Source organism: Etheostoma cragini, chromosome 4 (genome assembly GCF_013103735.1).
Source record: "Etheostoma cragini isolate CJK2018 chromosome 4, CSU_Ecrag_1.0, whole genome shotgun sequence".
NCBI classification, from domain to species: Eukaryota; Metazoa; Chordata; class Actinopteri; order Perciformes; family Percidae; genus Etheostoma; species Etheostoma cragini.
The window spans coordinates 14,868,659-14,882,699 of NC_048410.1; the positions used below are offsets into that span (position 1 = coordinate 14,868,659).

The 14,041-nt window shown below is 39.6% G+C and overlaps 1 protein-coding gene across 1 annotated transcript; it reads left to right on the plus strand.

Moving 5' to 3' along the window:
• The first annotated feature begins 388 nt into the window (after nt 1-388).
• tkta (transketolase a) lies at nt 389-9,570 on the plus strand. The gene is made up of 14 exons (XM_034868204.1): nt 389-782; nt 2,301-2,418; nt 2,540-2,653; nt 2,771-2,868; nt 3,781-3,972; nt 4,104-4,222; nt 4,364-4,560; nt 4,692-4,856; nt 6,002-6,158; nt 6,649-6,779; nt 6,907-6,990; nt 7,126-7,219; nt 7,637-7,759; nt 8,445-9,570. The coding sequence occupies exons 1-14, from the start codon at nt 676-678 to the stop codon at nt 8,630-8,632; spliced, it is 1,887 nt and encodes a 628-aa protein (XP_034724095.1). The 5' UTR covers nt 389-675; the 3' UTR covers nt 8,633-9,570.
• Nucleotides 9,571-14,041: the final 4,471 nt, after the last annotated feature.

Sequence of the window (14,041 nt, forward strand, 5' to 3'; positions counted from 1 at the left end):
TTACCATCAAGATCTAAATCATTGTTTTCGACGGTAAAGCCGAAGTGAATCAGGCTGAGAGGCCTTAAATGCCCTCCCTCCTCCCCGTTCAGCCCCTCCTAACCCACACACACACACACACACCCACACACACACACAAATACAAACACACACACACACACACAAACACACACACACACACAAACACACACACACACACACACACACACACACACACACACTAATGCACATCTAGCTGTGACACACCTCCAGCATCCCGGTCACACAGTAGCCAATGAAATGAGGGCCATTTGATTTTAGCAGTAACACCCAGCTCACATCACTGGATTTCCCCGCCTTCCTGCCTTCCCAACTGTGTGTGTGTGTGTGTATGTGTGTGTGTGTCTGTGTGTCTGTGTGTGTCTGTGTGCAGCGTGTCCTTGTGCATCTATGTGTCTGCACGCCTGACAGGATAAATCTAGCTTCTCTTCCATTCTCTCCCTCTTTCTCTCTGACTCTCTCGTTCTCTCTCTCACACTCACACAAAAAAACACACTCACACACACACACACACACACAGGTGCTGTTCTTTGGCAACCCTTACCCTCGCACACTCACATACAGAACCCACAAGCTCAACAGAGGATTGTAGTTAGTCCACTTTTCTGGTGCTGAGGAACTTGACATTTTGCCTTCATGGAGGATTACCACAAACCTGACCAGCAGACAGTGCAGGCGCTGAGGAACATTGCCAATCGCCTCCGAATCAACTCGATCAAGGCAACAACTGCAGCTGGCAGCGGGTGAGTTTCCTCCACTGACTTTCAGACAGGAGCTTTAATACTGTGAATGCAATGCAAACATGCAAAACGTGTGTGCAAACCATTATTCACACTTAATATTTCTTTGCAGCATGCATAGATGAGCACCAACAGTCACATCTACTGAAGTAGACGCATGCAGACGCACACACAGACATGCAAGGGAAGGGCCAAAGGAACAGCATGTCCTGCCTTTGTTCTCATCTTCTGAGCCATTCGCAGAACAATTTGAATCTCCCAATCTCTTATGAATTCAATTATTGAAACAAAAATCTCTTTCAAAATATCTCTATGTATATTACACAATTTCTATATTACACAATTTCTATACAATTATGCTTTATAAAACATTTTGCTAAATAAAATATGCACTATGTTGCAGAAATATCAAAGCATGAATTTCTCATTTTGAGTAAAGATTATAACAAACACAACTGTAAGATACCTCACAGCTGATTTGAACTTTAGATGTTTGGATTTTAATATTCAAAAAGGTATTCGGCCTTTTTCATCTACTTTGCTTGCAGGCTGAATATTGTATCTAATCTATCTGACAATGAAAAGGTAATATTCCCCTGTTAGACTACCGTGTGCAAGCCTGGGTGGATTGTATGTTGCAGATAGACTTGAGGATTAAATACTTGAGGATTACATGGTTGCGCCAAGAAAAGGGCTTTAGAAGTGTTATTGACAAACTGAAATCGTGCATATCGTGTTATCTTATAGCAGTTCTTACGGTTTACACTAAAAGCCCACTTGAAGCCCAAAATTGTCTGCATATTTGAAGAATCAAACGTGTTATCATGTTGGAGCCCAACTCCGCACTCCATAGTTCTGCACTGTCTAACTGATGGGAACAAAGAGAAACACTGAATAATATTTGACAAAATTGTCTAAGCCACAAAAGTATTGATGACTAATGGCTATTTCAATGAATGTGTTATATTGGCCTGTTATTGAGTGAAATACTACACTTTATATCTGGGAAAGGCCAATAACCAGCCATTGATATTAACGTGCCAAAATACTTACACTACTAGCACTGGATGGAGAACTTGGTAATTTAGGGTTGGCGGGTGGTTTAATAAATTGGCTCTTTGCAATGATTGTTTATATTAGCAAAACAATCAAATGTTGATAGAATGATTGCATTTATAACCAGTTCTCTATCTAACCTTTCCGAGGGCCTTTAAATGAAGTAAACAGCATGCTGTCCCTGAAGGTCTGTCTTTTGCTCTATTAGCACCACAAATGGTCTTTATACAGTGAATTTCCTTAATTTCCAATGTAGATACTGGTTCATCATGCAACCAGTTGGGGTTTTCCAAGGCTCTGTGACATCTTAAAATAAAAACAGTTATTTGGTCTATTAACTGTGCTTTGCTTATGTTTAGTCACTGATTCAAAACAAACCCCCCCACATGATCTCACAACTTGATTACCTGGGCTGCATCTATAACCACAACTCTGGGTAACAGCAACGTCTCCTCTGTCGTGCAGACATCCCACATCATGCTGCAGTGTGGCAGAAATCATGTCTGTGCTTTACTTCTACACCATGAAGTACCGCCCTGAAGACCCAAGGAACTTCAACAGCGACCGCTTCATCCTGTCCAAGGTGAGAGTCTTCCCGATCTGAACAGATGTCTAAATGCTTTACAGATTTTTACTCTTTTCCTTAAATTACTTCACTGTGGTTTGACAAAAGATAACGATTGTGATTGATTTTTAATCCACAGGGTCATGCTGCTCCGGCCCTGTACTCCATGTGGGTTGAAACAGGCTTCCTAAAGGACAGCGAACTGCTCAGTTTGTGCCAGGTTGATTCTTCCCTAGAGGGCCACCCAGCACCTGTAAGCTGGCACTTACTTTACAAAACCTTAGTAATCATCTAATGGAGCACAATGTACACAACAGTGTACCCATTTTTTTTTTTAAGTCTGTGTCTGTGTGTGTTGTGTGCATTCCAGAAGCAGCAAATTGTGGATGTAGCCACTGGCTCCTTGGGGCAGGGTCTTGGCGTGGCCTGTGGAATGGCTTACACTGGGAAATACTTTGACAAGTCCAGGTAATCTATGTGGGCACGCACGCACGCGCACACACACACACACACATACACACACACACATACACACACACACACACACACACACACACACACACACACACACACACACACACATACATACAAGAAAGAAATACCTCTGGATTGACCATTTTAGTTATTCTATATGCAATTAGTTTTTCTTGTTAATTTGCATATTAGATTTCTTGCATACATTTAAAAAGCCCTCGCCTTGTATAAATAAACACTGACTCATTTTGAGGTTTTGAGGTTTTCTTTGCAACATAATTCTTTCAAATGTTCAATGATAAGGATTTTCCAATTTTGTGGGTGTGTGCTGCAGCTGTATGCTCTGCTCTCACGATTCTTCTGCTCTGATAATCACAGGCCTAGGAGCCATATCTCACTCCAAGCTGATTTAATCTCAGAATCACAAACTGAAAAAATGTTTTCTCATTTTTTTTATCTTTTGTAATGGTGGCAAGAAAAACATTGAGTGAAACATCTACTGTATGTAGAGTAAAAAGTCGAGCCATCTGATAATAGTTGACCCATATGACAAACTTTATTACCGATTTCTTTATAAAATAATAATGATAATTTGTAGCATTTAAACACTCTTTGGGATTCCTATGGGAGACATGTTTCAGAGGCAGGTGTGAAACCCAGCAGTCACACCTTAAAAGGCTTACAAGCTTTTATCACGTGAAAGCTGGTCACCCACCAACTAATGGAGAAAGAATCAATCAGACTCAAAAAGTGTAAGAGAACATTTATGTGAGATTTGCAATGCCCACACTCATCTGAACAAACAGCACTCACACAGGTATACACACAAACACACACACACACACACGCATGCATTCACACACACACATGTGCAATCGCGTAATCTCCCATTGTTCTCCAACTCAGTTACCGTGTGTTCTGCCTGATGGGGGATGGTGAGATGTCAGAGGGTGCTGTTTGGGAGGCCATGTCGTTCGCCTCCTACTACCAGCTTGACAACCTGGTGGCCATCATGGACATCAACCGTCTGGGCCAAAGTGATTCGGCACCCCTGCAGCATCACGTAGAGAAATATCAAAAACGATGTGAAGCTTTTGGGTAACAGTGCATAAAAGTGAAATTTCATGTTGCAATCAACGCTGATTGTGTCAATGTACTGTTTATGCTGTGTTGAAAGATTGTGATTAATGTGGTGATAATATGTTCTCAATATGATACAATGTGTGTAGATGGCACGCAATCATTGTAGATGGACACAGTGTGGAGGAACTTTGCAAGGCTCTGAGCCAACCACGTCATCAGCCCACTGCCATCATTGCTAAAACCATTAAGGGCAAAGGCATTCCAGGTAACACTCACTGTCCACTCCTCATCTGCAAATGCATTGCTTTCAAACTTGTGAACATTACATAACAAGCCTAAGTGTGTCAACCTTCCACCAAACTGTGTTTAAATCTAACAATGTGATGCTGTATGTATGTGGTTTCAGCTGCAGAGGATAAGCTGGGGTGGCATGCCAAGCCTCTGCCCAAAGACATGGCCGAGATGGTTGTGAAGGATCTGCAGAGCCGCATCATGAACAGCAGCAAGCACCTGTACCCTCCTGTTCCCATCGAGGACTCCCCACCGGTCAGCCTGAGGAACATCAGGATGCCAAGCGCACCCAGCTACAAGATTGGTGAAAAGGTTTGTCATCTCCAAATAGTATGTTCACACAGTGTTTAATAAAACCAGGGAAGAAAACTATTAAATTCTTTATAAAGATTAGCCAACAATCTTAGTCGATGATTGGTTTGTTTGGTATCACATCTTTATAGATTGCCACACGGAAGGCGTATGGGATGGCGTTGGCCAAGTTAGGCCGCTACAATGAACGTGTGGTGGCCCTTGATGGAGACACCAACAACCTCACCTACTCTGAGATCTTTAAAAATGAGCATCCCAACCGCTTTGTGGAGTGCTACATCGCTCAGCAGAACATGGTATGATCCCTCATGAATCTACAGAATTAAGAATACTTCATAAAGACATTTTTCAAGAAGTAAATTATTATTGACATAGCCATTGTTTTGTTAACAAAGCTATCTTTGGTGCATGGTATTTTTGGTCTAATGCTCTGTCTTTTTCTTTTTTTAAAGCTCAGTAGCATTATTTTGCTGAGTAAATTGCTCTTATTTAGCTCTAACTGGATATGAGTAGGGCCTTATAGCTCACATCTGCGAGTCTGTGCCTGTGTTATTTAATTATACATGACTTGTCTATCCATAATGTAAGGATAGGCAAAGATGGACCCATTTGGCCTTCTTATGGCCAATGTGGCTGCTGCTGACATCTTCTTCTGCCTATGTCATTATTTCATCTGGGACTAAATTAATAATTTGGAGAGAGGCGATCAGACATTAATTCCTTGTGCTGTCATGGCTCCAGCAGCAGCCACCTCCAATGTAGGTTAGGCGTGTGTGATGATAAGCAGTCATGACAAGTGTAGTCAGAAGTAAAATATTAATCAGCGCAGAGGGTGGGACCATCTGGCTGAATGCATGAGAAACATTGAATGGCAAAACATCTGTGGCTTCTAGAAATGAGATGAAAACCCATTGCATTTTAAATATTAAACACTCAATGACAATTATTGAAACACTTGATTTGTTAAAGACACAGATAAATGTACTTTTACAGTATTATTAGTGTCATCCTTTTCTAGGTTTGGATGAAACAACTGCTAGCTTAAATGCCCTTAGATAAGTGGTTTTCTTTCTTTGATTATATCTCTAAGAACTTCACATCACATCACAATTGCACTTTCATGGATGTTTAGTTGTTGCTTTTAGACAAAGCAAGAAAAGAAGTTGTGGGATTGGGGAGAGTTTTGGACACAGGACCAAGGAAATTGTTTGGAAGAAGAGGTATGCCAGTGATTCTACACATATGGGAAAATAAGCTCCAGAGCTTTGGAGTCATTGAATCTTGACTTAACATGGTTTTCTGTTCAAAGAGGCTTTCAAATATGGTTTGTGTTGCAGATAGTTGACCCTCTGGGTGATCTTTTGGGGACCAAGCATATGTGACCTGTGGAATCTCTTGAGCTTTGGTATAGGTACTAAGATACAATACATTCCTTTCCCAGGTCAGTGTTGCCGTGGGATGTGCTGCCCGTGAAAGGAACGTTGTGTTTGCTAGCACTCTCGCTTCCTTTTTCACCCGTGCCTACGACCAGCTCCGCATGGCAGCCATCTCAGAAAGCAACATCAACCTGTGTGGCTCCCACTGCGGTCTGTCCACCGGTTAGTAAACTGGTGCTGATGTGCCAGGCACACCACAACCCCTCTCACACCCCTACCTCACTCACACCTTCACGAAAAACACCTTTATTCCCCTCACAGTGAAGCCAGACATTTTACAACACCCTTTTTATCAGACCGCATTGTATCCCTAATGGTGGTAAATGTTTAATACAATGATCTGTGTGTTTGTGAGTGTACATTCGTTTCAATCATTTCTCACTTTCCCTCTAATCCTGTGTTTTCCTTGCTGTATTTACCTTATTTGGCCTTACAGCTAGTACTCAACCCTCCCATTTTCTCCCTTCCTGTCTGCCCTGGAAGCTGTCAACAGGGAACCAGGTGTCCCTCTGTTAGTGCAGGTATACTGCATGCAAAGCCTGGCTTTACTTCTCTGGATCTGCATGCATTAGCTCACCTGACCTGTTAATAACTTTCGAGGACTTACTGAATGTTGGATATATGAAATCAACTATAAATGTACATATTGCAGGAGAAGAAGGCCCCTCTGTGATGGGTCTAGAGGACGTGGCTATGTTCAGGGCCCTTCCCACATCAACTATTTTCTATCCCTGTGACGGTGTGTCTACGGAGAAGGCTGTGGAACTGGCTGCAACCACAAAGGTACACACAACCTAAATGCAGTGTTCTTGCTCCCCTACAGCATCTGTGGCAGATTCATTTATTGGCAAAACAGCCTATTTGTTATTAAAAAATGTCCCAGAGCTGACTATCGTTTCTCTTCAAAAAGGGGGTTTGCTACATCCGAACCAGCCGCCAAGACAGTGCCATTATCTATAACAGCAGCGAGGACTTCCATGTTGGACAGGCTAAGGTGAGACTGTCTTAGTCCTCACATAGCTGTTATGATAATTATGAAAATAAAATAAACTACGGCTACAAAATCAACCCACACAGCACTGTCAAAACTTTAACATGAAACAGAAGATAATACCTTTCTCTTTGACAGGTGGTGTACCAGAGCAAAGAGGACCAGGTGACTGTGGTGGCAGCTGGAGTGACTCTGCATGAGGCCCTGGCTGCAGCTGAACATTTAAAGAAAGGTACAGTACATTAAGTACTTATTTTGATTATAAGAAGACGTAATATGCTGTGTACCAGATCAGGTCTGACATATCAAACAGATGTAGATACTTTTTAGTCAAATATAGTATGACCATGTTTGACAATAATTCATTGTTTATCAGAATTAGCCCCAGAATATTTCTGGGCTTATCCTTTATTTTATTTTTTTACTGCTAATGCATTCAAAGACAGTGCTTGCTTGCACTGGAAATACATACATTTGGGATTTTAACTTTGTCACTGTGCTGTTTTTTACATGCATTGTTGTTGTTAATAGTCACTTACTGATAAAACCTAAGGACATCCTGGCCTTAGAACCACTATATGAATCGCATGTCTCAGTTGCAGCAACGTCATTAACAGTATTACATTATATCCCTCAACTACAATTCCAGAGAGGATCTCTGTCAGGGTTATTGACCCCTTCACAATCAAACCCCTGGACGTCAAAACCATCATGGACCACACACGTGCCACCAGAGGACGAATCCTCACTGTGGAAGACCATTACTATGAAGGTCGGTTTCCATTAAAATTTGTTATACTGTGGAGCTTCTGCATATTGTATGACTTCCTCCACCACCACCACTACAGGTTGCTTCAGCATTATGCAGCTGAGGCCCGGTCATTGGTCTGTATCCTCGGATGTGTTGTTGTAGCATGTTTTCATTGGTTCAGCGACAGAGACGCCATGTGGTGGCATTTGTTTATTGGCTGAGGGGAGGCTGACTGTGTGTGTGCCCTTGTTGCAGGCAATGCATTGGTATTGCGGTGTGTCCGTTTTGTAAGTGCAAGAGCCAGCAGAGAGGCAGAGTGCTGTCAGATTTCCTTAACTGAACATGTGCCCATGGGGCTCTGTGTGACCTAGATAGCAGAGACAGCCATGCCCTGTGTCTGTTAAGAGAAAGGGGATGGGTGAAGACATGGACTTGACTAGACAAAGGGTTATTGGCATCAGTGTGATAATCCGGACCAGATGTTGCATAGTATTCAAGGGGAGATGTTTAGATTTAGCTTGTTTTTAATATTTTCTTAGCCTCTATATTTACCGTATACTTGTGATGAAATTTTGCTCATTCACAGCCTCATTTTTTAGCTGTCAGTGACACTCCAAAGCATTTAAGGCGATTGGGTGTCCCCCATTCTTCAAGGAGGATCTGTTCTCCTTCTCCATCTCTCATGTGATGAATTGCTGTTCCACAGGTGGCCTTGGGGAGGCAGTGTCCTCAGCAATGGTCAATGAGTCTGGCTTCAATCTGCATCGTCTGGCTGTGTCCCACATCCCCCGCAGTGGCAAACCACACGAGCTACTCAAGATCTACGGCATTGACCGTGAAGCCATCACCCAGGCTGTCCGCAAGATGCTCAGCAGCTCTACCAATGCCAAGTAACTTCCTCTCTGCCCTACCCACCTATCTGATCACACCCAAGCAGATGACGATAACCAGTCAAGTATGTTTTTGATTCATATGACAACCTGCTCTTTAAATTCCTTCACTGTGAATGCCCCTAAGTGTGTACTGAAGTGATGTGATTTTGTGCTGTACACTTTGAAATAGAGTTCCACATTTATCTTTCTTTCATGCATCCATCACGTCATAGAAAAGAACAGAGATACACAAATTAAAAAACACATACCCTCACTCCTAAGCCTAGCTTTGTCATATAATGTGGCCATAACTGACTTTGTAGATGATGGATGCTCACCCTACAATACAATTCATTATTACATGTTCAACAGGAGTGCTAAGTAATGCTCTCATGTGTTGTTGTTTTTTAAATGATCTTTGACGAAATTCAACTGGAAGTGGTTTTATATTGTTCTTATGTAGCTCTTGGGTGGGGCATAGTTTTAAAGTAGTTTATCATGACAGTAGTGTCAGAAACATGGTAACTGAGTTGTTGTTTGTAGAAAGTAGTGGGAAAAAAAATCAAACAAATGTAGGTAGGTCATTAAGAGTAGTCACTCAGAACCACAAATCACAACTTCAAATAATTAAAACTAATGTGGTTTAAAAGATAAATTTCTTTTCAGCACTGTATTTTGTTGTCATTGATTTTAAAGTTACCAACTTACACACCTCAATGTTCATTTGCTACAATTGGACCATACCAGCAGGGTGGAGATAATCAGTATTTAGTCAGTGTCATCTTATTTACATAAGATGGAGGGCTGAAGGACCCGTTAAGTGCTGATGGAGAATATGGCTAGCTGTGACTTTGAAGGTAGAGTTACATCTGACTTGTAAACCCAAAAAACATCACTGTCTTTGTTACTTGAGATTTTGTATGTACCTGACTTTCATGTAATAAAGCCCACTGCATTTGACTTTGAGCGTTTACAATAGTTTTTTCTTTTTCCTTGTAAGTATATTTGTGTTGACATGTGTAGTTCAAGCAGCATACAGGAACCTGTAGTTGAACTTTTAATTCAAGCAGTGTCTAAGTAAGCGATACAAAGCCATTATTAATGACAATATAATCACAAATTTTGCAGCACATATCTGTATAATTTGTTTCAGACATTATTACTTCTTTACCATACATCCCTGAGATGGTCAATAAACATTTTGACCTTAAAAGATCTTATCATAAAACTGTTTCTGTGGAGATGTGCATGACTTCCTGGTAGAAAGTCCAAAGTTAATTTAATGACTATTTAATCAAACTCAACTCTGTTCTTTGACCATGTAGTTGTAAACTCCTTCTACCACCGTCTGGACTCTCTCTTTCTCAGCGTCCTGTTCAAAAGATCATACAATTACCATCACTACAACTTTCAAAGATATTTAAAGACACTGCATTATGTGATAAAGCTACAAAGGCTGTCAATCTATCAAAACAGTGTGTAAAAATTTAATCAGCTTTTGTAAGACCACCTACTTTAGAGAGCTGTATTTCCGTTTTGCTCCTCGAATGGCAAACACTATGATTCCACATCCATAAGACAGTGTGTAGGCTGGAATAAATCACAACATGAAACCACAGAAATAATATTTTGCCATACTAAGTAAAGTCATGGGGCTTTACCATGATATGAGTTTAGGTTCAGGATGGCCACGAAAAGTGCAAAACCAAATCCCCAGTAAACATCTAAAGAGAGTTAAAAAATAATTAGTTAGTTTTTTTTTTTTTTTATAAATAACAGGTCTGAATGTGATTCCTAATTACAAGTAGATGCCATTGCTTTATCATATAGTATGTATCAATGGAAACTGCAGGCAATATTATGACTCACTCCATTAGGTAATTAGTGATGATTCACTTTTAATTTAGTTTATAGTTTTAATTTATTACTATAACACTATTAAATAGCTACAGGCCATTAGATAATGAAACAAATGATTAAAAATCTTTTGAACACTTTTTTTAGTGATGTCCACATATTAATTGTTATAATATGTAAATTAACAATACATTACTGTACCTTTTCTGACATAGGGAGGGCCTTTACATCTTCTAGTATGGGCTGGCAGATCTCACAGGAAACATAAGAAAAATGAGCATTGGTATTGTCATATTTGTCCAACATTTGGAATTGTAGAATTGTTTAAAAAGATCACCTTCTGGTAATTAACAACAAGAATAAGTAATGTGCTTTTTTTTAAACAAAGTTTAGCTTACCAGATATAAGGCCCACAACCTCAAACACTATGGTGAAAAACACACCAAGAACTGATGGAACGATGACTGCTGGAAATGCACAAAAAAGGTTAGACAATAACGAGTGGCAATAACATAATAGCCTAACAATTAATCAACTCACTTATAGCTTTTCAAGCAACACACATTCAAGTTGAGTACTCAGGTTTCCTGGTAAACATCTGTACCATGTACCACTACCTTTTTAGGTAGCCTACTTTCAATTTGTATAAACAAGAAAAATAATCAGTAGTAAAAATAAGACAAAATCTATTTATCCTTTTTACATTTTGTTAATTATTTAGAACATTTTATACACCACACAAAATAAATCCCCTCAACCTGACTCTCCACTCCCAAACCCGTCCCTCCAACTCCAGCCTGTCAGTGTGAAACCAAGGGCAAACAGACCGCTGTAGTCTCAGAGGAAGGGCGGCTCCTTTCGGCCGGTAACATAATCCAGCCATGCTTTGGGATCGCCATTATAATCTACTGCAGCGAACGTTATCTGTGTGGAGCTTTGAAAATGGCATTGACCACGGTCCGGAGTTTGAGAAGCCGTGATTTAAATAATGTAGCATTTTAGAACTTAAATTATACTTTAATTCTACTTACGATAAAATGGCCTATAGAGTGCTGTTCCACATCCCAGGCCAAAGCAGATCGAATAAAAATGGTAATATTTATCTGAAATGTTCAGAAGCATAGATTAAAATTAAGAACGATCGTCTAAATAATTGTATTGTGTGTCACCCTTATGATGTTTGGTACATACAGTGTTGGTAAACGTCCACTTCCATATTCCTAAAAAAAAGACATTTTCATGATATCTTGGTAGAGACAGATCAACACAAAAAGCTTGATAGAGAAAGACAAAGTGGTCTGTTGCTAGGGACAGAAAGATATACAGTATAATGTAGGCATATATAGTTTGAATGGGATAACATTACCAAATGGCGAAAGACCCCGAGACCCAGGAACACAGGTATAGCCTACACACAATTGATATTCAGCTGCAGGTGGATTTTCCAGGCAGGTGTAGCAACAACAGAATCATCAAACACTAAGGTGACTTCCTGAATACGCTCAACTATTCTGCCAAGTAATGTGCACGGACAGAAGGAAAGTCCCAGATGAGACTGTTTTACTTTCACATTTACATGAATTAGTTTTGTAACGTTATGTTGTAACCAGAGATGGGAAGTAACGAAGTACAAATAATGAAGTACAATTGCTTCCTTGCTGTACTCAAGTAGATTTTTAAGATATTTATACTTTACTTTACTATTTTATTTTTTTGGCGACTTTTTACTTTTACTGCTACATTTGACAAAACTGGTTACTTTAGTTTTGTACAAAAGGTCGTCTATCAGATCGCGCATCACACCGCGAGCGGGCGCACACCACACAGAGAAAAATGTGAGAGAAAAGAAATATAGACTAGATGTCCGGAGGATAAACAGCTGAGATTGTGTGTGCGAGGCATTGAGAACTGTAAGTCGTATAACTTACAGTATGTTGTCAGTTCATTTATGCCTGTTGTTTTATTGGTTTATAGTTCTGGCAAATTTAAAGTTAGCTAGGGATGTTGTTTGTGTTCTTTACCTGTTAGCTGGGTCACACCTGGCTGTTGATTCATAATGGAGATTGTTGAATGCTTGCTCACCTTTGTATTTTAGGTGCATTATTTACATGCTACATTTACACTGCATTAAGATAATGTAATTAACAGTGTGTTTATTGTTGTTATTTACTAGCATATATGATTCCTCTGCATTGTGCATGGCAGCCTTTACAATGTTATTTATTTATTTTATTACCACACACGAACACACAGCCAGAGCCATGTTTGTCCTGATTGTAATGGGGTGAAGTTGGAAACCAGAATCAGCTTTAAATACAGTCCTAATCTAGTCCTCACTAACTAATTTAATAAAGTTTATTACCAAATTTAATGTAATTGGATGGTAATATACAGACTTCTCACTGAATCACAATTGAATTCATATCTTGCTACTCAGTCAGAATTTTATTAACCTGGAGTCTCTGTCACAATAAACAGGCTACATGTTTTAGGCCTATTGGCAGACAGCCATTTAAAATGGAGCCAATGGCATAATAAACAGCCTTTTTTTCATGTCCACTGAAGTTTCTCATCGTGCTCTCTAGTAACATTTGTCATTCGCAAGGCTACATTTCCAAGCCTGTATTTTGTTACTTTAACTTGAGTAAAGAAGTTAAATCAGTACTTTTACTTTTACCAGAGTATTTTTTAACAAAAGTATCTGGACTTCGACTTGAGTACGGTAAGTACATTTGCCATCGCCAGTTGTAACGCTGTTACACTCGGTCTTGACGCTTTTAAAAGTACAGGGTGGTGCGAGGCTATACATGACTATTGTTCAATCACGTACCCTAATCAAAGAGTTTGACATCTAGATGAAAAAACGTTTCTTTGGCATTGCATCAGTAATGCCAGTACACATTATACGGACATGATGTAAACAACTGGTTTCACTTATTATTCCACTTATTTAGTATTATTCATCATTCTCATTCTCATATCTCACTCATTATTTATTATTTACTATTTACTATTTACTCATCATTCCCATTCTCACATCTCTCTTAGTTGTTATTCATTCATCATTCTCATTTTCTATTTCAGAACTGTCCATAATATTCATAGTACTGTTAATATTGTAATATAATAACATCATACTATTTATCCCAGTATCCTTGCACTATGCTCCATATTTAAATCATTTTATTGAACTCTTCGTTCACTCATGCCTCTATATTGTTCTGTTTAGAGTATGTATATATTGTGTGTATATTTTTGTTTTGTTTGTTTTGTGTGTAAGCCCAGTGTAAGCATCGAGGCTCCAAAGAAAAATTCCTCGTATTTTTCCTCATAGCTGTCGAATAAAGCTGATTCTGATTCAGATTCTGATTCTGATTAATATGTAGCCTACTGTAGGCCTACATATGTTACATCGTGTCATTCCGTGTAGTTAAGCAAAACTGCTACCTATTCAGTCCGCCTATGGTTCCAGCTTGCTTTTATGCATTTATATACATTTTAAATGAAATAATTATTGGGTTCAAAAAGACAAAAAGAGACATCTAGGCTCTGGTAGCTTATCGCGGGCATTTCC

Coding starts and splice junctions, on each gene's coding strand:
- tkta (XM_034868204.1), top strand. CDS start 676: ATGGAGGATTACCACAAACCTGACCAGCAGACAGTGCAGGCGCTGAGG. Junction 2,654..2,770: donor TAGAGGGCCACCCAGCACCT/GTAAGCTGGCAC, acceptor TGTGCATTCCAG/AAGCAGCAAATTGTGGATGT. Junction 7,760..8,444: donor GGAAGACCATTACTATGAAG/GTCGGTTTCCAT, acceptor GCTGTTCCACAG/GTGGCCTTGGGGAGGCAGTG.